Source organism: Panthera tigris, chromosome B4, assembly GCF_018350195.1.
Source record: "Panthera tigris isolate Pti1 chromosome B4, P.tigris_Pti1_mat1.1, whole genome shotgun sequence".
Classification (NCBI taxonomy): domain Eukaryota; kingdom Metazoa; phylum Chordata; class Mammalia; order Carnivora; family Felidae; genus Panthera; species Panthera tigris.
Window position 1 is genome coordinate 49,178,050 of NC_056666.1, and position 22,071 is coordinate 49,200,120.

General features: G+C 35.9%; 1 protein-coding gene across 1 annotated transcript in view; it reads right to left on the bottom strand.

Moving 5' to 3' along the window:
• Positions 1-2,333: 2,333 nt before the first annotated feature.
• SLC15A5 (solute carrier family 15 member 5) overlaps positions 2,334-22,071 on the bottom strand; it is an 84,576-nt gene continuing 64,838 nt past the window's right edge. Inside the window, exons 8-9 of the mRNA XM_007082746.2 lie at positions 7,673-7,781; positions 2,334-2,625 (exon numbers count right to left, since the gene is read on the bottom strand). Of these exons, the coding sequence (XP_007082808.2) occupies positions 2,478-2,625; positions 7,673-7,781 (257 nt within the window). The 3' untranslated portion in view covers positions 2,334-2,477. The remainder of the gene's footprint in view (positions 2,626-7,672; positions 7,782-22,071) is intronic.

Sequence of the window (22,071 nt, forward strand, 5' to 3'; positions counted from 1 at the left end):
AAGTTGCAAGAGCAGATTTTGGGGTATTATTAAAAAAAGTCATTCTGGTGGAAACACTTTCACTAGCAAATTCATGAACTAAGGATATGGTTTTCTTAATGTTGTGTTCAATGTAGTGGCTGCGTTGGACTGAAGTGCCACAAGAAAAAAATGGAAGAGGAAAGAGATGTCACTGTTGTGGACAGAATCAGATGGGGTCAGACCTGTGCTCTGCGGGCCACAGAAAACATTTTCAAATACCTTGCCTTTCAGGTCTCACTCATGGACAAAAATAGAGCACAGAAGGTGCTTTTTAGGGAAGACTTCATTTTCTCAATCTTTCACAACTGAAAAATGGAGCAAATGAGTGTCTGGGTACAGACCCTTGGCACCAAGTGACTGGGAGTAAATGGAACACTGCAGGGACCCAGAACTTTGCCCGCCGCTGAGCATATTATGGGAGAAATACAGTACAGACCCAGCAGGCTTCTGCAAACAACACATCCCTTTAAGTTAATTGGTGTTATATAGAAGCTGAAATGCTCCGCTTATTTACAAAGCTACAGATTTATGTAAAGCAAAACCAATTACACTTAATGCCTAAACTATTCCAGGTGCTCAATGATAATGTTGCTAGGCTCTAGAGAAGAAACTGCCGTGTGAATGTATCCTGTTCCGAATGGAAGCATGTGTAGTTACTGCAATTTAGCTAATCGCAAGTGTCAACCCCAATGTGAGAATTCTAAGCTCTTTTGGTGTTTGCTTTGGGTCAACTTTATAAGTCTGTAGATCTCTTTTCATCTCTAAGGAGGAGTGAAAGCGTAATGAGCACTTTTTTCTATTACCGTGTAGAAATTGGGGAAATGAAGGCAAATTTTTTGGGGGAGGGAAAACACAACATAACAAAATAAAACAGACCCTTTTTTTCTAATAGTGGGAGAGACTGCCAGAGCTACTCACTTTGTACTAAGGTGAGGTGTTTAAAGGTTTCTTGATATTTTGGATGTTCACTAAACCCAGATTGCAAACGTGACATTTAACCTTTGCAGCAAAGAAAACCTGTAAGACGTATCCAGGGGTTGGCCTCACTATTTTTTCAGATCACACACACACACACACACACACACACACACAGAGAGAGAGAGAGAGAGAGAGAGAATGAGATTTGGAAAAGTTACAGGGCAAGAATTTATGTCTGCAAGAGCTAGTCGTTTTATTTGTCCTCCAAACAAACAAGCAAACAAAAAATTGAGTATGAGAAACACCTGGTGCTTTACAGCTGCTCTTTTGCAATTAAAAATGCATATCATATCTAATCAAGATGAATAAATCTTTTATTCTACAGATCTAAAATATTTTAGGTATACACAAGGGAAGGTGCTTAATTGCAGAGTCGTTTGCAATCAGCTGATAAACCCAGCTATCCTATCCGCTGTGAACTGTCCTAGAAAGCAGTGGCACTTATACTTCAGGGAGAATGAGAATGATTGGGGTGTGTTTGTTAAACCCACTGATTCCTGGAAAAAGATTTGGATTAAAGCAGTCTTTGGTAGGAGCCAGAAAGATTCTCCTAAAGCAGGTGATCCTCAACCAAACTTTGACAAGCATTGCTACAAAGGTAGGGGGCATTAGTTTTGTTTGACATTGGTTTATTATTTTTTATATGAGTTTCCACATTTCTTTGTTTATTCAAAGGATAAATGTTATTTATGTCTTTTGGAAGACGATCTTCTGAATATATCTGAATTGGTAGCATTGAAGACCAAAAGGTGTCATTTGAGTTAGGGATCCTCTTTAAGCTTCTCTATTTGATTCATCAATTACTCTCTCAACACTCATTTAATCTTCCTCAATTTTCTTTTTTCCTTTAATCAGAATAATTCCATCACTTACCTTTATTTTATAATGTCTTCAGGATTGAATATTCTTTCTTTGTTAAGGGCCTCAGTTTTAGTTAACATTGCTTTTTAATTTCGAGAAAATTTCCTTCATATCTTGATAGGATAATATGAAGATCAAATATAGTAAAATCATGTATAGATTTATTATTTAGTCAGATATAGACAGCATATGATCACAAGGTCTGGCATTGTAATAAGTGCTCAATAAATGTATAGAAAGGAGGAATGTTAACATACTATTATTTTGATTCTATTGGCACATTAAAACTAAAAAGAGCATTTATATTGCTTTTAATTGCTGAACCACCATTGTAAAAAGTCGTAAAATATACTAATGTTTAGGACCTAATCATTTTGTTGTCATGGAGGCAACACAGACTTTGAAATTACTTTATCAATTGTAATGTATAATGTGTTAATGCAAAAGCAAAATAGTTCACCAGAAGAGTCATGATTAGTCTTTATAAATAAAGTACACCGATAATATTCCTGAAGTCACTGCCATGCATACTAGTTCTTAAACTAAAATGCATAAGGTGTTCAGGTGAAGAAAACGTGAATACTTTGCTCATAGAATGGGTAGAGTCAAATGTAGTTTCATAGGGCTGTCTCCCAAAGATCAATACTTGAAGAAAATTCTTGTGTACTGCCATAAAATTTCTGAGACTTTTCATGGAGGAGAAGTGTTTCTTCAAGATTACTTCCACTGATGTTCTGGGCATTAAAATGATTTAGATTACAATACCTAAAAAAGAAAGAAAGAAAGCTTTTTTTAGGACCAGATGTAGATGACTTGATAAATCATTTGCTTCCTTCCTGTGCTGTCTACCTTTTATTACGGGTCCATAGATACTGGCACAACAGTGATGATTATTTAAGAGCACTGCGTACCAGAACAGTCTTTATAAAACGACAAAGAGAGTTTCAGGACATGTTAAGTTGTCTCATAAGGACCTTTAGATGGCGCTGTTTTACAACTTGCAATGACTGACAGAGCGAGATGGGGGAAAGTCTGAAACCCTCTCAACTTTACAGTTTTCATGGAGGCCAGGACTCATGAAATACTTCAGATGCACAGATTTGTAAATTCAGTGTTGAACCCATGTAGAAAACACCGTTGTCAAACAATCCATGAATACATTTCTAGAATGCATACCCTATACTCCTGACCCAAGGAACACGTGGTTTTCCTGAATGTCTGTCTTCCAAGTGCCAGGCACCATGCTAGGGCACTATACCCACCCTCGCTTAGTGAATTCTCACTACAACCCTAGAAGGATGAAATCATCCCCATTTCACAGATAGGGAAACTAAAATTCTAAGAGGTTAAATGACTTCTTTGGGGTTCATATGAATAGTAGTTGGCAGACCCTAGGCTGGGAACTCTCTTATTCAAAATTCTGGCCTTTTCTCCCTGTAGCACACTACTTTTAAAGACACATTATTCTCTTGGGGCACCTGGGTGGCTAAGTCAGTTAAGCGTACAACTCTTGATTTCGGCTCAGGTCACGCTCTCATGGTTTTTGAGTTCAAGCCCCACGTGAGGCTTTTTGCTGTCAGCACAGAGTCTGCTTTGGATCTTCTGTCCCCCCTCTGCTCCTCCCCTGCTCGTGCTCTCTCTCTCTCTCTCTCTCTCTCTCTCTCTCAAAAATAAATAAATAAACAAACATTAAAAAAAAAGACACAAACACTTCTGAGAAAGTTTTAGGAGGATAGGAATTTCAAACTGCTTTATTCACCGCTGTGTTCCTAGTGCCTGGTGGATAGCACATGCTCAAAAATATTTGTTGAATGAACAAGTGAATATGGGCTATAAGTTCAGTTTTATCAGATACATGTAAGCTTCTGAGGTCAAACATCTACTTCTGACTTGTGGAAGTTTCCAAAGTGAATTTTACCTGCTTTTCCCTCTCAATATATTGCTAAAAGTAACTGTAAGGGAAGAATAATGCTTGTATAAGTGGTCTTTTGTCTCTGATTTATGTTGCTTTCAATAATTATGACAAGTTATGCACAGAAGACTACTGGTATCATTGACAAAATTGGGGCAATGGTATCAACTTTAAGATGTGTTTTACAGAGGTTCCTGGGTGGCTCAGTTGGTTGAGTGTCTGACTTTGGCTCAGGTCATGATCTTGCAGTTTGTGAGTTCGAGCCCTGAATCAAGCTCTGTGCTAATAGTTCAGAGCCTGCACCCTGCCTTGGATTCTGTGTCTCCCTCTCTCTGCCCCTTCCCTGCTCTCTCTCTCTCTCTTTCTCTCTCTCTCTCTCTCTCAAAATAAATAAACATTAAAAGTTTTTTTAAAAAAGATGTGTTTTACCACACTGGAAGGACAGTGGTGTTGAGATAAAAACAAACACCCTTTTGCCCTCCCTCCCTAAAATATCTGTAATATCTTTTTATTTCAGCATCTAATGTGGGATATATATTTTTAACCAGCACTATAGAGATGTTTATGTAATACTTTTCAGCTAGGGAAAGACATTTCATCTACCTACATCCTTCACCCCCAACCTGAAGAGCCTCAGGTATGACATGTTACTATTGCTACTTTTAGATTTGATTGAGGAGGACTCTAAGACAGACAGAGGCAGAGGGCTGTTTTTTGTTTTGTTTTGTTTTGTTTTGTTTTTGTACAAATGAAAAATAAATCTTGCCTGATATTCATATATAATTCCTAATGGTACTCAGGTGATATCTGAGTGACCCTGGCAAGATTCTTTTTGTTCTAGGACTTAAACTAGGATTGTATCACACTAATATAAAAATCATGGTGGGGGTACCCTCAGGTGCCAACAGAGACCTAAGGTCAGCTGTGTGTTGGTGAAGATGCTGTTTCATAATTAATATGCTGTTCTCAAAACTTTAAGAACAAGAATAACTTGGGACTGTCTTGTTCTTGATAGATTTGTCACTGTTATCTGGCTCTGAACACCATTGGGTTTGGTAAAAATTGAATTGTGATGAAATGTTTATTGCAATCAAACACTGACTCCTAAATAATATGTCTCAATAATACTGTCTCTAGAACACCTGTGTTTTCTCCTGTTTCTTCACATACTTACTGTTTGTTAGTGTTTGACAATCACACAATCAGTATAGAACTAAATCAAAATCATTCATTCCTTACTAGAGACACTGATCTCCTACCATAAGTTCCATATAGTTTCTTGCCTAACTTCTGGCTTGGACCGTCCCACCCCAATGGGCAATAGATACCCAGGGTAATGTGTGACTTTGCACTAATGTAGTTGGTTTTAGCTGCTTGATCTCTGCTGACAAATTTTCCACTCTCTTTTCTTCTGATATGTGACACCCATTCTTTCCCGGTGGAGTGGCTGATCGACAGGTGATGGTGGGTATGGTTACTTTAACTGAAGGGATGGGTTTCTTCCCTACCCATCAGAGTCAAGGGGTTGTTATAGAGTAGGTAGAGAGCTCTCCTGTGGCACTTAGAAACAGTATGCTGGTAGGAGAAAGTGTGTGAGCTTTATAAAGAAACACACATGGGTTTGAATCCTAGGTGTGTGAACCTAGTCAATTTACTTACCTAGATTCTCATTTTAGTTTTTGTATTTATAAAAAGTGATAAGATTTCTGCAACAGGGAGGTGGTAGAGATTACACGAGGTTTGTGTGTGTGTGTGTGTTGCATACTGCTCAAGATAGGAGTGCTCAACACTTGGAAAATTAATTTCCTCCCTTCTTGCTTTGTTTTATCCTGTCTCTATTTTTCCCTCTTTCCTCAAAAAGTAAACAGAAAAAAAGGAAAAGAAAATGTAGGGAAATAGAGACGATTTGCTAAGAATCAGATTTATTTCTCAATAAATCTTCTATTATCACTTAGTCCCTTCCCACTTTTGGTTCCTCCAATATTTGGTGCTTTGTACCATTTTATTCTTGTCTCCTTCTCTGCACCCCACTCCACCATCTGTCACTTCTTTGTAGTAACTCACTTGTTCAACAATCACAGAGAAAGAATCACACTTAAATAATTGAATTTGAGTACTAAATAGTATCTCATATAGACTGGTACTTTGCTGTCTTCAGTTGTTTTTTTTTTTTTTTTTTCTAGTGCCTGGAACAATGCTTAGTATATTGAATGAATGAGTGAGTGAATGAATGAATGAATGAGTAAATCCCCGAGCTAATAGAGTCTGGTTCCAGTGCTAGTTCTTCCATGAATTCAGCCCATAATCCTGGTCATTTTTGCCACACCTCTGCATGAGCCTAGAAGAAGAATTAAAAAGGAGGAAGAAGGAGGCATAAGGCAAAGCATGAGGTCATTATTATTACTATTGCTAACACTTTTGAGCATTTACTCATCCTCACAACAATTTTGCGGCACAATTGCTATTCTTACTGTTTTCACTTTACAAATGAAAAAAATGGGCTTAACAAAGTTAAATAGCTTGCTGAAGTTTCTACAGCCAAGTAGTGGAAGTGGATTCAACCGGGCTGACTAAAAAAATTACCTTTCAAACTACTTTATGAAAAGACAAAGGTCAGATCTTACAGTGGGAGAAGATGTAGGAAGTGCAGTGTTTGTGAGAACTAGAAGATGAGCACCACTTATGTGTTTGGAGGCAACGAATGGAGGGGAAAGAGGCTTTGCCTTCATCTTCGGTTTTCATCGATGACTCTATTTTGCTCCAAAACTGAGGATATTCCCCTTGGATCCTTCTGCAAGACTCTTTGATATTCTAATTTGGCTTTCAATCCAAGAATGAGATAGGTATTTATATTGTGGAGGATCAATTCAACAACTTATATACTTTGGAAGGTAAGAAATATAAAAATTCAGGGAGCCATTAAAACTTTTGATTTTGTCATTAATTCTGCCTTGCATGAAATTTAAGTGCCTCTCTTTTATACTGAACCATAAGCTCCGTGAGAGCAGGAACATAATGGCACTAAACATTTATTGACTTACTGACTTTGTGTCCTTCTAGTTTACTATCGCATGTAGTACCTATCGCATGACTGGTGTTCCAACAGAGATTTATTCAATGAATGAAAGAATGATATAGGCAAGGGAGAAGTGACAGTGATGAGATAAAATATGACTAAATAGATAAGTGAATAGAGGGAAGTGAGAAAAATAAAGATCTCTGTAGTTTCCACAACATGGCAGGTACTGTGCTCAGCCCTTTACCAAAATTCATATGCCTAAAGCCCACAAGATGTTGGTTTTCTTGATTTTATTTTACAAATATAAGAACAGAGGCTCAGAGAAGTTAGACAATTTGCTCAAAACTCCACAGTCATCCAAAAATACGTCAGTGAGAGAGAGAGGTGGGCTGGCAATGGATGGATGGTAGATGATACATAATAAGCCACTGACTGGTCTCAGGTGACTGACTAAATGATTTTGCAGTTTGTTATTGACCTTGAAATGGTCACTGCTGATTGAAAGGCCTGAATGGAATCCAAATCTTAAGCATCATTAGATTTCTAGCTATTTGTTTAATGATATTTGCTTTTAATGATAATGACTCATTCATTCTTATTATCAATATGGTTATTTCTAATTCTAAAGTGGTGCTATATAGTGGATAAAACATATCTTCTTTCAGAACATGTTTTAGAATCGAGTAAAGCACTATTTTATTATAAGGATCAATGGCAAAAGTGAAGTCTAAATTGAAATTTCTTGCTCTGAATAATCTGTTAAATTTCTCTAATATGCTAATTTGTCCAGTCATGGCATACAGGATTCCCGTTGGCTCAGTGATAGTTCCCAGATCAATATTTCATGGACTCAGAAATTGCTCATCTTACCACTAACTTACCTTTGTGAAACACTCCAGAATCCCAGGACGTTCAACAACGTTAATGATGCCAAAAAGAAGAAGAAGCTTTCTAAATTGCCTTTGTTTAATGTGTTTGGAAACCAATTGCCTGTTTGGAACAAAAGTAATTGTTATTCAACTGCAGAGTTGTAAGTTTCTGTGAATATTTTATCATTCCACTATTCATAGAGATTTATTCGCTTCAATAATATCTACAAAGCAAAAAAGCTCATCTGAAACTCATTGTCGAGACTCGTTTAATTCTGTAATTAATGGTAAAATAACAAGCAAAGTACCACAAATACTTTGAAGGTCAAAAAAACCTTAATTTGTATAACGCAATATAGGTTCAGAAGAACTGAGCTATAAAAGTAACCCTGATTATGCTAACTTAACTGGAACCGTGTACATATCTTATTCATCCTTATATATCTAGTACCTAGAGTGCCTGACACATAGGAATTATTCAGTAAATATACATTGAATAAAGGTAAAATATTTACCACAGTCAGTTCTAGCTGTAAGGTTAGTGACATAATAGACGTAGATGCCAGATGTTACATTATTTTGACATCTTAGATAAATCTAATATTACGTTATTATAGTATCACAGAACCTATTTATCAAACTACTTGAAATCTCTAGTCGACATGAAAGTACTTTTTGACCTGATAACTAATTCCTTCAAATTAATACTTCTAAATAAGATATCCCCCTCTTTCTTATGATGTCAAACTTCTATACACAAAACTATTACATCAGTATATATGAAACTATTTAGGATTCAAGGCAATTGCTCTTACTTTGCTCCTAAGTTTTAACTTTTCTTTGGATCTTTGCTATAATTCTCTCTCTCTTTCTGTACCCAAATCCATATCTATATCTATATGCATTATCTCTATTTCTACACACACTCAATTTTCCTTCAGTGGGTTTTGATACATTATTATTTAATACATTATACGAAATAATGTATTATATATGCAGCACTTATTTTTTGCAGTACTTTTAAAACAAGAATAGGATATTAGTATTAACAAATATGTTATAGATACATAGTATTACAGAATATTAAAAAGATTGTTCAAAAGGCAAAACCTATCACCATGGACAAAACTTAAATTCAGTGGGAGTTCTGAATGGGCAGAGTCTTCCCCCAAAAAGTTATACATTATGAGAACAGGAATTTGAGCAGTCAGATGCCAAGGTTTGGACATTTTCTTGCTTTTTTATAGAAGTTCCTACAGTGGGTTGTAAAGAGAGGTGTGGGACGAGAGCAATCAGTCCATGTGCCGATACACTCGATCTTCAGTAACATCTTTGGCACATGGGTTGTGAGTTGCTTCCTGAGCTAGAAAATGGTTCTTGGCCTCTCCCTTGACAGTGCATACTTTTAAATGAGATTTGAATTAAATGTTCTGTTCAGGGTTGATAGTCAGCAAGTACATAAGTATGACAGCTGTGATTAATTGTGCCACTTCCCATTTAAAGCCGTTTCTCTTCTGTCATTTAACAATGACTATTATTACGGACCAACCATGAAAATTAGCTCGTGTCTTGGACCTATAATTGAAATCTGGTATTGAGTTTAAAGCTGTTTGGCAAGTTCTACTTCCCCATTTTATTAATTTGTGTTCCATTACAATAGAAATGCATGGTGTTATTGCTATATTGACATAATGCCTTCATCTGATAGGAGTAATTTCACATAACGTTTCCGTCTGTGTCTGTCTGTTGGGTATTGTGTAGCCCTCTTGTGTGTGTGTGTGTGTGTGTGTGTGTGTGTGTGTGTAGAAACCAAGCATTTGATTGTACTTGAACGGGGGTAGTTGGGGTGGAAGTCAAGGTAAGGTGAGATAACATCACACATATTTTCAGGAAGAACTAAACCACCCTGCTAACCTTATTCAAACAGTCCTATTTCCTTATTTCTCCTGAATTAATATCCCAATCATATTTCTGTCCTTTTCATTTCACATCGGCACTTTGCATGTGATGCGTTTAGACCATTTTATCACTGTGTTTCTCTGGCTAGAATGAGAGGAGTTTGTACAGAGTATGCGAAGCCTCAGAATTAACATGACATTAATTCTGCTTGGAGCATGAGTTTTGGTCCATAATAAGTAATTGAAAAGGCTATCTTTATATTATAACAAAGTCAGATGAGGGAGAAGAATATAAATTTTGTAAGATCTTTAAAGGTAAAACATAATATTTCTAAAAAATTATGCAATTACAGCAAATAGCAGCCTATCAGGATAGGCTCCAGCTCCCCCTGCATGTGCCATTGTATCTGTCACTGGGGATACTGTGGTGGGCACAAATGAGAAGCACCGTGACTGGGAATTATGGGCATGTGGGGTGACAAGAGGATGTCATGCTAGAAAGGTTAGGGAAAGCAGCGGGAATTTATGAGTAACACAAAATATTTTGTGAGTGGAGTTATTTAAAAAAATAAAATGAATGATTGCCATATCACCTATTCAAACTCCTGGTAACATTTCTGTAGTCCTTCTTGAACATCATTTTTAGTGTTCCACTTCCTTCCTAATGCTGATCTTCATGCTAGCCCCATATTTTTGCCTTACTTAGCTATAATTTTACATTCCCTGTGTAGCTAATCTATATGGTGAGCTCCATGGTAAGGGGAACAATCACCTGAATTGATAGCATAGGACACACACTAGCATCAAGTTGGACAGAGGGATACTTCATGAAACCTAAAATTTGTTTTATTTATATAGAGATTATAAGTCTATGTAAAGAGATAGCTTTGGGTGTGAGTTTCACCCAAAGCTATCTCTTTACATAGACTGATAGAAAGAGAATGGGCTTGGAGGTGGAGAGATTTTGAAGTCAAATATTGTCTCTGTTATTTAATAGTTTTGTTTTTGGGCATTTGTTTAATTGAACCACTTCAGCCTCGGTTTCTCCTCTCTAAAATGACAGCAACACCTTTCTCACTGAGCTGTTATGAGAAGTTAGGATGTCAAGGGTTGGACACAGAGGAGGCGCTCCATAAAATTTAGATTATCACTCCCACCCACACACACTTTAGAAGTAGCTCATACAAAATCATGTAGCCTGAACTTGATCTCGGGCCCATTTCCTGTCAGATATTTCTTCATGTTCTGTGTGCCACTTTTTTTTTTATCATTATCCCAGGACTGGTTGTAAAATGTTCCATTTAACATTGTCAGTTGACTCAGCTCTTAGGTACTATAACTTTATTTTAGTAGCTTATAAACTTTTATTGTCGTAATTCACATTTGTGCCATTTTTCACCTGACATTTCTAGTAGCTGATTGAAATCTGGGGCATCCTTGCCAAAGGAGACAAAGAGAAGACTTTAGGTCTAAAATGGAACAAACTAAACTTCTCCAGATCTTAGCTTGGGAAGGTAAGGAAGTTTAACAACATGAGAAAAGAGTGTGCTACATAAACAGTGGTAAGTGCCATATGTCAATGCTCACAGTGAACCCAAGTTAAGTACTTTAGTAGAATAACCAGCTAGTTAGTAATGAATGTTAGACCACTCGGTAATAGAACATTCACGAAATATTTAGCATTGCTCAGAAGTTCTCCACATATTTCTTGTTCAGTTAGATTTATTCGTTCATTTGAAAATTATTTGTTAAGAAATTTTCATGTATCAAAAAATGGGCATTTCAAGTTGCTTAAGAAAACGAGCTCATAGATTTGTAGAAGAGACATGCAAACAGGTAATTACTCTGGAGTATTAGACCTTATAGACACTAAGTAAAATGTTTCTATTTATTTTAAATTATCATGGCCATTTTAGAGACAAAAGGACTATAGAATTTTACAGATTTTACAGATTAAAGAGTGAAGGTGCAGAGAGGTATGTTGAGGCATTGCTCAGTAGAATCCTCATCTTACAAACTGCACTACTAAAGCCCCAATGATGCTAATAGAATTATGTTACTATAAACAGCACAAAGTCACTAATATGAAAGAAGAAAATGCTTTATTCTTGTCCCATATTATGCCTTGTATTGTAAAGCCCCAACTTTCATATGCTGTCTTTATGTCTTTGAGCCTCACAGGGCCCCAAAGGCCTAACCACATAGTTCTTTGCCCTTTCAGACACACTCCTCACCCCAGGGGAAGGCCTCCCTCACCTGGTTAGTTCCCCTATTAGTCAGCCCAGCTGCCTGCTACTGGTATTCACCCTAAAGCTCTCACCTCCTTCTCAGACCTCAACATCAAGCAAACAGGAAGTCACATCCTCCTGTGGGATCCAGGAGTCACTCCCTGTTTTGTTACTACCAGGCTTGCCCTCCACAGACCTTTGTTGCTCTATTCTCAAGTTAGCCCCCATATGGCCCTGTGTGACACGTTCTCCTCCCCTGACCTGTGAGCGTGTCTGACTAATAAGCTGCTGTCAGCCCATCTCTCCAGTGTCAGGTGTCATATTTTCAGCCACCTTATCCTATTTAGGTTGAGGACCCCTCCCACACTGACCAGGTGAATAGGAGGTGATGAGAACATGCCCCTACACAGAAATCAAGGTCAGTTCTACACAGAATTCTAGTAGCTTCTGTGGCTCTGATGCATGATTACTGTTTTGGGGAGAAGAAGGAGCAGTTCCATATTCCATTCTAATCAGTACCCAGTACCAAGTAGCTCTGCTTCTAAACTACATCAGGCGGTATGACTCCTTTAAAACAAGAAGACAGGAAGTAGTGGGTGCATGGCAGTCAAGGCACATTGCTTTCAGGTAGCGTAGCTCCCAAAGAAAAGCATTATAGGTGAATGTGGGCTCTAGGGAGCACTCAATAATCATGTATGCTTGAGACCAGTTTACAATCACATTATTTGATCAGATTGTTGGACAATCAGAAAATGGTGTCAAATTCTCACTCCAGCCCAGCAGTTTGCTTATCACGATTACTTGGGTTTTAATGGGGGCACTTTCACAGAAAACTTCATTAAACATATGGAAAGTGACATAGGCTAAGGGAATCCATACACATTCTTAGTTGGTAAATACTGCCTATCAGTAAATTTCTCCTACTGAGGATGACTAAATACAAAAAAGGTCAAAATGAAGAAGGAAAAGGGACTGTATACATATTACAACTTTTGCTTATGAAAAAACACCCCTAACACACAACGACAAAAGTTAAAATAACAATAATGATAATAATAATAATAATAATAGTAATATAGGAAATCATAAGGAAGAGACAAAAATAAAAAAAAATAGTAATTTCAGGCAAAGTTGAATTCAAAGGAAAAATAGTGTCAAAGAGACACTGAGGATTTTTTTCTATTTATAAAAAGCACAGTCCAAATTGAAGATAGGTCAATGAACATCCTTTAAGTAATGAAAATATAACAAGTCTGTTGGAAACTTGGATAAAAACAGGTAGATCAATTTTTGTGAATGACTGTCACATTTTGCTCAAGTTTTGATAGAAAAAGCAACAAAGAAAATGATGTAGAGGATTAGAATAATGTGACTGATAAGAGTTTAATAAAGATTATACTATTGTTTAGTAAAAAAATACTCTCTTATAGAAGTTTAAATAACATCAATAGCAAACCAAATCTCCTAGAAATTAAGATACTGCCCCTACATAATCATTTGGTCAAAGAGAAAAATGAAACCCACAACCACAAAGTATTTGAAAATGAAGTGATGAGGAAATTGCATTTATAAATTTAGGGATACAGATTTAAATTCTATTCAGAGGTACATTTAAAGGCACATATGTTTTCAGATTGAAGGAATGCAAATAAATGAACTAAACATTCAGCACAAATGAACCCTAGAAAATAAATAAGAATTATAAGGAAAGTCAAAGAAAAAAATAAAGATGACAGCAGAAAATCAATATATTAAAGAATATTAGATTTAATAATTCTAAGGCCTGATTCATTGCAAGAAAAGGTAACAACAACAGAAACCCTGACAAATCCAAAGAGAATAGATAACAAAAGAGTCAGGGGCCATAACAATATTTATTTATAAGTGTGCTATATTAGTCTCAAAAATCTTATGGAAGAAGGAAGGTGTGGTGTATACGTGTGTGTGTATCTCATTATGTATATGATGGAATATTACTCAGCCATAAAAAAAGAATGAGGAGCACTTGGGTGTCTCAGTGGGTTAAGTGTCCAACTTCGGCTCAGGTCATGATCTCACAGTTTGTGAATTTAAGCCTCTGTGCTGACAGTGCGGAGCCTGGAGCCTGCTTTGAGTTCTGTGTCTTCCTCTCCCTCTGTTCCTCTCCCACTCACACTTGGTTTCTCTCTCTCTCTCTCTCTCTCTCAAAAGTAAATAAACACTTTTTAAAAAATGAAATCTTGCCATCTGCCACAGCACGGGTCCATCTAGAGGGTCTAATGCTAAGTGAAATAAGTCAGCCAAAGAAAGACAAATAATATGATTTTACTCATATGTGGAATTTAAGAAACAAAACAAAGGAATAAGGAAAAAGACAAACTGAAAAACAGACTCCTAACTATAGAGAACAAATAGATGGTTCCCAGAAGGGAGGTCGGGGGGGGGGGGGGGATTGGTGAAACAGGTGAAGGGGATTAAGACTACACTTGTCCTAATGAGCACTGAATAATGTATAGAATTGTTGAATCACTATATTGTACACCTAAAACTAATATAACACTGTATGTTAATATAATTGAATAAAAAAATAAAACTAAAAAAGTATATTATGGAAATGGGATGATTATCTAGGAAAACCTTAATTATCTAAATTGAACCAAGAAAAAAGAAAAATCTTACTGGCAAGAAACAATGGGGGAAAAGTTACCAGGAAGTATCTTCAAAAGAGATAATGCATCCTGAATGTACCTTTTAATTTTCATGGAAGAGATGACTCTTTCCCCTGGATCTTTCTAGAAAGCAAAGAACCATCAAATATTGCTACTGCCAGCTGTTGTCTATCTCATGTATGTGAAGATGATTTAATATTGAAAAATCTATTAATTAAATATACTATAATATCAGGAATAGTAAGAAAATCAAGAGGTGATCTCAAGAGCTACTTAAGAAGCATTCGATAAAATTTACTCTGATTTGTTTAGATCTTAGAAGACAAGAAATAGAAATTTTCTTATGATAAAGAATATCCTTTAACTTTATAGACCTACAAATATGTTTAAAAAAATAGAGATTCAAATTAAGATTATGAACAGGGTAAAATGTGACTGTCTTCTGGTATTAACACTGTTCTGAAGTTCTTTGTCCTGATAAAGGTATAAAGCATCAGAGTTAATATTGGAAATAAGGATTTTTAAAAATTATATTTAAGATTAGATAATTTTTCTGTAAACTGAAAAAGATAAATACTCTCATAAATTTACTAAGAAAGTTTAAGAAGTTGGATGTAAGATATAGACATAAATATTAATACTCCCCCTATATGACACATAATTATTATCTCAGTGAATTTGGAAGGAGGGAAAGAAGTCAGTTCATAACAGCAAAATGAGAAAGAGCATAAAATGCCTACAATAAGTCCAACAGAAATGTTCAAGACATGGATGAAGAAAAGAAAATCTAACTGAACTGAATTTTTTAACATTGAATAAATAAAAAAGTTATGTTATCTACTTAGAGGGAACACTAAATATTATAAAAGCTTTTATTTATTTATTTATTTATTTATTTAATTTTTAAAATCTTTTATTTCTTTTTGAGAGAGAGAGACAGAGACAGAGACAGAGTGTGAGCAGGGGAGGAACAGAGAGAGAGGGAGACACAGAATCTGAAGCAGGCTCCAGGCTCTGAGCTGTTAGCACAGAGCCGGACACGGGGACCATGAGATCATGACCTGAGCCAAAGTCAGAGGCTTAACCAACTGAGCCACTCAGGCACCCCGAAAAGCTTTATTGTTTTAATTAACAAGTAGTACTTATTTCATTAACATAAACACGAGATTTGGGGAAAATTGATAAAATGATTCTAAAATTCACCTGGAAATGTACACTATAGGAAATAAGAATTTACAAATGAAGAGTAAACTATAAGGAGAAGTATGATTAGCAATAGTTGATACATATCATAAAGTCATAATAATTAAACAGAGGGTGATACTAAGCTAAAATCAAGAGGCAGCTGACAGGAACAAAATAGACAGTTCTAAAATAGCCCTACGATAGCCTAAGAACTAAGAATATATTAAAGTATATATTACTAACTGATTAGTTTCATTCCACTTATCCTATGGCTATGGGGTATTTATGGTTTAAGTAACTTTTCACAACAAATATCAAGTTATGCTGTGAAATTTGGTTATTTGAAGGAAATATGTATTTACCTAACATAAAAAAAGTCCACATGGATAAAAATATGATTTTCAAAGTATTAAACTACTAAAATTTCCATAACCATAGATAAATGCAATGATATTGCATGTTCACAATGCATGAACATGTTATTCATGTTCACAATGAAAAAGGTTAATAGGTTTGATTACCTATATCAGCAAAACTTGTGCAAACCAAACTCATCTATGAAACTAAAATGTTGAGTTAAAATAGGAAAATATCAGCAATATATTTGACTAAGTGATAATATCCTTAAAGTTTAAAAAACATATAAATCAATAGGAAAAAATGACAAATAGACCAAAAGAAAAATGGGCAAAGAATATGATCAAGCATGTCATGAGTGAGTAAAGATAAAAGTGTTCATACATTAAAAATTTCAATTTTCCATTCTGAAAAGTACAAATTAAAGTAATAATGGAATATAATTTTTGCCAATCATATTCACAAAGATCAAAATACTATTATGCTCAGGGTTGCAATTAACATCTTGAGACAAGTATTATTCTATCACAATGGTGGTATAATTGATGCAGCCTTTTAGAAAACAATAGTCTTTAAAATATTTACCCTTATTGAATGAGTAATTCCATTCCCAGGATTCTGGGAAAAAAAAGAGAGTCTTTTTGTTTGTTTGTTTTAGAAATTCAAATGACATGGAAAGATGCTCATGATATTTTCAAAGGAAAAAAAAGTGGGACTTGATATAATTTTTTATTGAGCATTCCTCGGGAGTTATTCAGACTACAATTTTGTTTAAAATATCTCTGTATATAATTTTTTTAAGTTTATTTTTGAGAGAGAAAGAGAGAGAGAGAGAGCAAGCATAGGATGGGCAGCGAGAAGGGGACAGAGGATCTGAAGCAGGCTCTTGGCGGACAACAGTGAGCCTGATGCGGGGCTTAAACCCATGAACTGCAAGATCATGACCTGAGCTGAAGTAGGACGCTTGACAGATTGAGCCACCCAGGCGTCCCTCTCTATGTAAATGTAATACCCCCTCCCCACATGCACACAAATAAAAAAAAAATTGGAAAAAAATTTACCCCAATAATAATTGCCATCGTCTTTCTGGCCTTTTCCCCTCCTCCTTTACAGTTTGGATTTATCTGGTCATACATTACCTTAGCAGCAAAAAATAATATTTTAAAATGATTTCCTCAAGTATACTTCGGGAAAACTCTGACTTCTAAAAGTCATTTCTGGTTTATTATCAAACAACAGAAAAGGGTGGTTTTCTCTCACAACCTACTCTTCTTCAGCAATTGAAGTATTGAATAGCAGCCTGGATGTTGTAACTTGGAAGTTATGTGCTATTTATAAAACTGTCCTAAGATATCATTTTGGAAATCATAGTATCCCAAGTAACAATAACCAGTCTATTCTGAAACCTAAGATTCACTCACTTCAGTGATATGTCACTATATTCCCTACTGAAATCCTAGATTTACCAACTATCTCAAATATACATGGCATTATTTTAGGGGCTACGGCATGTTGCTTTTGATGAGAGGCAGATTTCTGCTATGTCTTTTTGGAGAAAGATTCAATATTTCCCCTTTTTACTAACTACTGTTTTATTTTGAATGTAGTGGAACTTTGAAAATATTAGATGGTGCCTTTTGGAATCTCTTCAAATTAGAGTTGAGCACAGTAAGCAATTATTTTCCCTGAGACTTTGGCAATATATTTTTAAAGTTATTTTTTGTAACACTGGTGATGTGGTAAACCTCCAAAATTGTTGAGACAAAACTGAAATGGCTTTTATACCTAACTTTATCTTAGGCACATCTATCACTTCACTATGTGCGAAGAAGTATGTAATTAAAGACATGTAACAGTCATTCTCCAGGGTGGATGTAGTTCTGTGCCACGGGAAATAAACCCTGTGCAGCAAAAAGAGCTTGGGAATCAGGAATCCACCACTGTTGTAAGATTTGGACAACTTATATAACTTTCCGAGTTCATTTTCCTTTTACATGTGATGGGGCTACAAATATCCACCCCCAAAGAATTGTTGTGAAGATTTAATGAAATAATATCTTTGTGAAATACATATAGCAAGGTCTGCATATAACTGACACTTAATAAATGTTAATTTCTTTCCTTCCTCTATTCAGTAACCTGATTTAAATGCTTCATTTGAGATTCATAGCTCTCCTACCTGAGTTAATTTTTAAAACACATTAATTTTCATGATACCTGAAGGAAATAATATCTAACAACTATATTCTACTCTGGCTTTTCTACCACCTTTTCCTATTTGTCGAATAAGTACTCAAACTATTATTAGCCTCAATTTACAGACGAGGAAACAGAGGCATGGAGAGACTAAAGTGTCTGCCTGAAGTCATGTAAAGGAGACAGAATAATTATTTGTTGATCGAATGGGTGAACTGAGGTTGGGCCCCAAATCTGCACATACTCAATTCCTGGCTCTCCTAACAATGTCTGCATGGAGACTTTAATTGGCATTTGTTCTTCCTGGGAATTGTGAATAAAAATGAAGTTAGGTTGCTGTTTCCAGGAAGGGATGCCGTGTCTTTCAAAATTGTAGAGAAAGCACTAGGTGCATTGTTCACCTGATCTGCAAAAAGAATGAGCATGGGATGATATTTGGGAAAACAGGCTTTCTTATAAGGGTGAGTTCATTCTCTTGAAGAGCACTGGGAGGTAAAAACCCATCAAGATAGTGTGTTCTCATGATGATTTCAATGAATTATCATGGAAATGAGTTTTAGAAGAGAGGTAATGCTTTGTGATAATAGACCGATAATGCCATTAGCTATGAACTGTAATTGTAATAGCATTAGTCAAATGAATATATCTGATATTAATTTGAGTGTCAAATATTTCTATAAGATTCTTCTTGTTAATTAAACATCAGCCGTGGTATTATTAATTCACTATCTAGCCAGTGCTCGCACATAGTAGGAACCCAATACGTATTTGTGAACTGAATTTATAAGTCAACCTCGAAGTGGAACTGTTTAAAATAGCAAAATACTGAATTTAAATAATATCATGGATATAGCAGGAACTGATTTTTCCCAATATCTGCTTTTTTGTACAGTCTGTTCTCTATTGTAACTTCAGTTAGCTAATGATGTAGACTTGTTTATTTCAGAATTTGAAAAGATATGCACCCCCCTCTTGCATATTTGGAGGGAAACCACATGTGAGGTTTACTTCAAATTGCTTTAATTCAAGAGTACGGTTTGTGCCTTTCTTCCTCTCTTGTGGTTTTCAGACCATTTTAAAATCTACCAGACAGCTTCATAACTGCATTGGATACCTGACTATCACTGGACAAAATCATGCTTTAGGTAGTTTGGTATTGCTCTTTCTAATGACCGGTATCAACTGGGCCTTCAACACTGATGGCAATCCTAATTTTCTTCTTCTAAATCATCTCTCTCTCCTGTGACAACACGTTCTTAGCTCCCTGCTCTTCCTATTCCTCATTTTCATCCTAATCCCCCTTTGCTCTCATGAATGGTTTGCTGCGTATGTCATAAAGAAAACTGAGAGCCTTGAACAGTAGGAGTCAGCATCTTGCCAATACCAGGACCACACTCTCCCCATTCTCTCTTCTGTTTTAGTGCAGGAAAGAAGCATCCACCCTCCAGTAAGAAGTCAATCTCTCTTCTTTCTCTTGTATTTTTAGCTTCTCCATCTACACCAGATGTTCTTATCGGTTAAATATGGCCAAGTATCTCTGGAAATAAAAAAGTATCTTGAACTCACACCTAACGTCCCAGATAAAATACAGGACCCATCATTAAATTTGAATCTCAGAACAACAACGAGTTATTTTCTAGGATCAGCTCTGTCATAAATATCGTACAAATAATTTTTTGGTTCAAAGTATGCTCACAGTATTGCATGAGACGTGCTTATACTAAAAGCGAAGTATTCATTGTTTACCTGAAAGTTCAAAAGACTCTGTGCTTTTATTTATTAAATCTGGCAAATCTACCCACATGCCCATCTAGCTACCACTTTATCTCTTAAATCTTCTTTAGTGCCAAGTTCCTCAAAAAGGTTGTTAGAATGTGATACCTTTAATGTTTCACTTACTAGATATTCTTCACCCTATTCCAAACTTGTCTTCATTTCCTTTTTACCACTGAAATGACTCTTGTAAAGTTTTCGGTGATAATGATGTTGCCAAACCTGCAGATACTTTCCATTCTTCATTTTTATTTGATCTTACAGTAGGGTTTTACCCAGTTTGCCATTTCCTGTTTGAAACAATCCTCTCATATATATATATATATATATATATATATGCATATATATATATGCATATATATATGAGATATATATATATATGCATATATATATGAGATATATATATATATATGAATATATATATGCATATTTATTTATCTATGGTTATGGAAATTTTAGTAGTTTAATATTTTGAAAATATTAGAAATATTGAAGATACAGAACTCAGGAAGGGAGTAAAGAATTTAGCTGTTTGATTCCTATCAAGATCATTTTAAGTTAAAAATGTGATCTTTTAAAATTCTCATTTAAATATCTGTGATTATTGAGACCACTGACAGCCGTGTTGCCATGAAACTCTGAGTCGCTCGTGAAACAGGAATTTGTAGTTGCAGTAAACTTGAAAGAAAATATTTATGCATCTGGAAAACTATTTAACTGGATCCCATAAGTCCATGCCTATTTTCTTAAAGATATGTTTCTTCAAATTCATATCAGTGCCTCAGGTCCAGCTTCATCTGGGTTTTGAAATGAGATTTTTAGACCTAGGAAGGGAAAATGGCCTGCTACCTCATAATTTATCTTTAGCCAGGCCATTCTCTACTTGTCTGTCAACTGGTCTAGTGCCAGCGCTCCCACAGCTTACTTGGTGGGCCCACAATTCTCACAGGCAAATCCTGCTCATGGTGTTCAGTCAGAATTAGACTCAGAATCCTCCTTGTACAATGGGGGTATGTATCTCAGATATAACTTGTTCTACATCCTCAACCTTTGGCTCCACAGAGACCTTTGAAGCTGCTCAGAGGCCTTAGAGTTCATAACAATATCAGGGCAGAGTTCAAAATATCTCTTAGACGATGGAAAGAACTATCCATTGTTATTGGCTCAAAAGAGATAGAAAGGGCAGATCTTTGCGTCAGACAAATCTGAAATTCAACTCAGTTCTTAATAAGCTGTGAGACCTTGAGCACAATACTTAACTTTTCTGAGTCTCAATTTCTCCTTCTCTAAAATGGTGTCACTAATAACTTCCAAGATTTCTATGAGAACTAGAGGAAATAGACATAAAGCACCACACTGATAAAAGTGCACAAAAGTAATGGTTTGTATTGTTATTGTACATCTACAATATACAATCAAACGGCTAAATTCCTTACTCCCTTCCTGAATTCTAAGAGGAAGGACTAACAGGGACAAGAAGATGTATTCCTCGACTTCTTGATTCTGCCCAATTATCCTTTTTCCCTTAGACATTTTGCTTTGGATCTTTCAATCATCTTCGCGTCCATAACTAAGATGTCACTTTTCACTGAATTCTATTTTGTTATTTTTTTTTTCAAAAGGTAAGCTTAGACTCATGAGTATGAGAAAATTGATCTGACTGCTAATGGCATATGGTGGAAATAAGCAGTTTGACTGACTTCTTCACCCCCTTATATTAGCATTGCTACTTTTAGATAAACTATTCCTGAAATGATTAGTGTAGGAGGATGGGTTTAGTCTTGTATCTTCTCCTTTAAAGCACTCAGAGTTAGAGATCCCAGAAGGATCAGTTTTCTCACTTGTACTGAAAATGTCACTCTAACAGTTATCTGTCTGCACAGTCAAGTTTTGAGAAATCTTTTGAATTTACCACATTCACACCATTCTCCATCATGGTGCTAAAAATGACTAATGCAGCTTGGAGACTGGGAGACTGTGATAGCTGATCGTCTCTTCCAATCATACACCAACACTCACACACACTCACATGCACACATGCTCAGCTGACATGAATCCTTAAAGGTTTAAAATATCTTATATGCTAAATGGAACGTGGAGGCATGTGGGATGCTTAAACACATAGT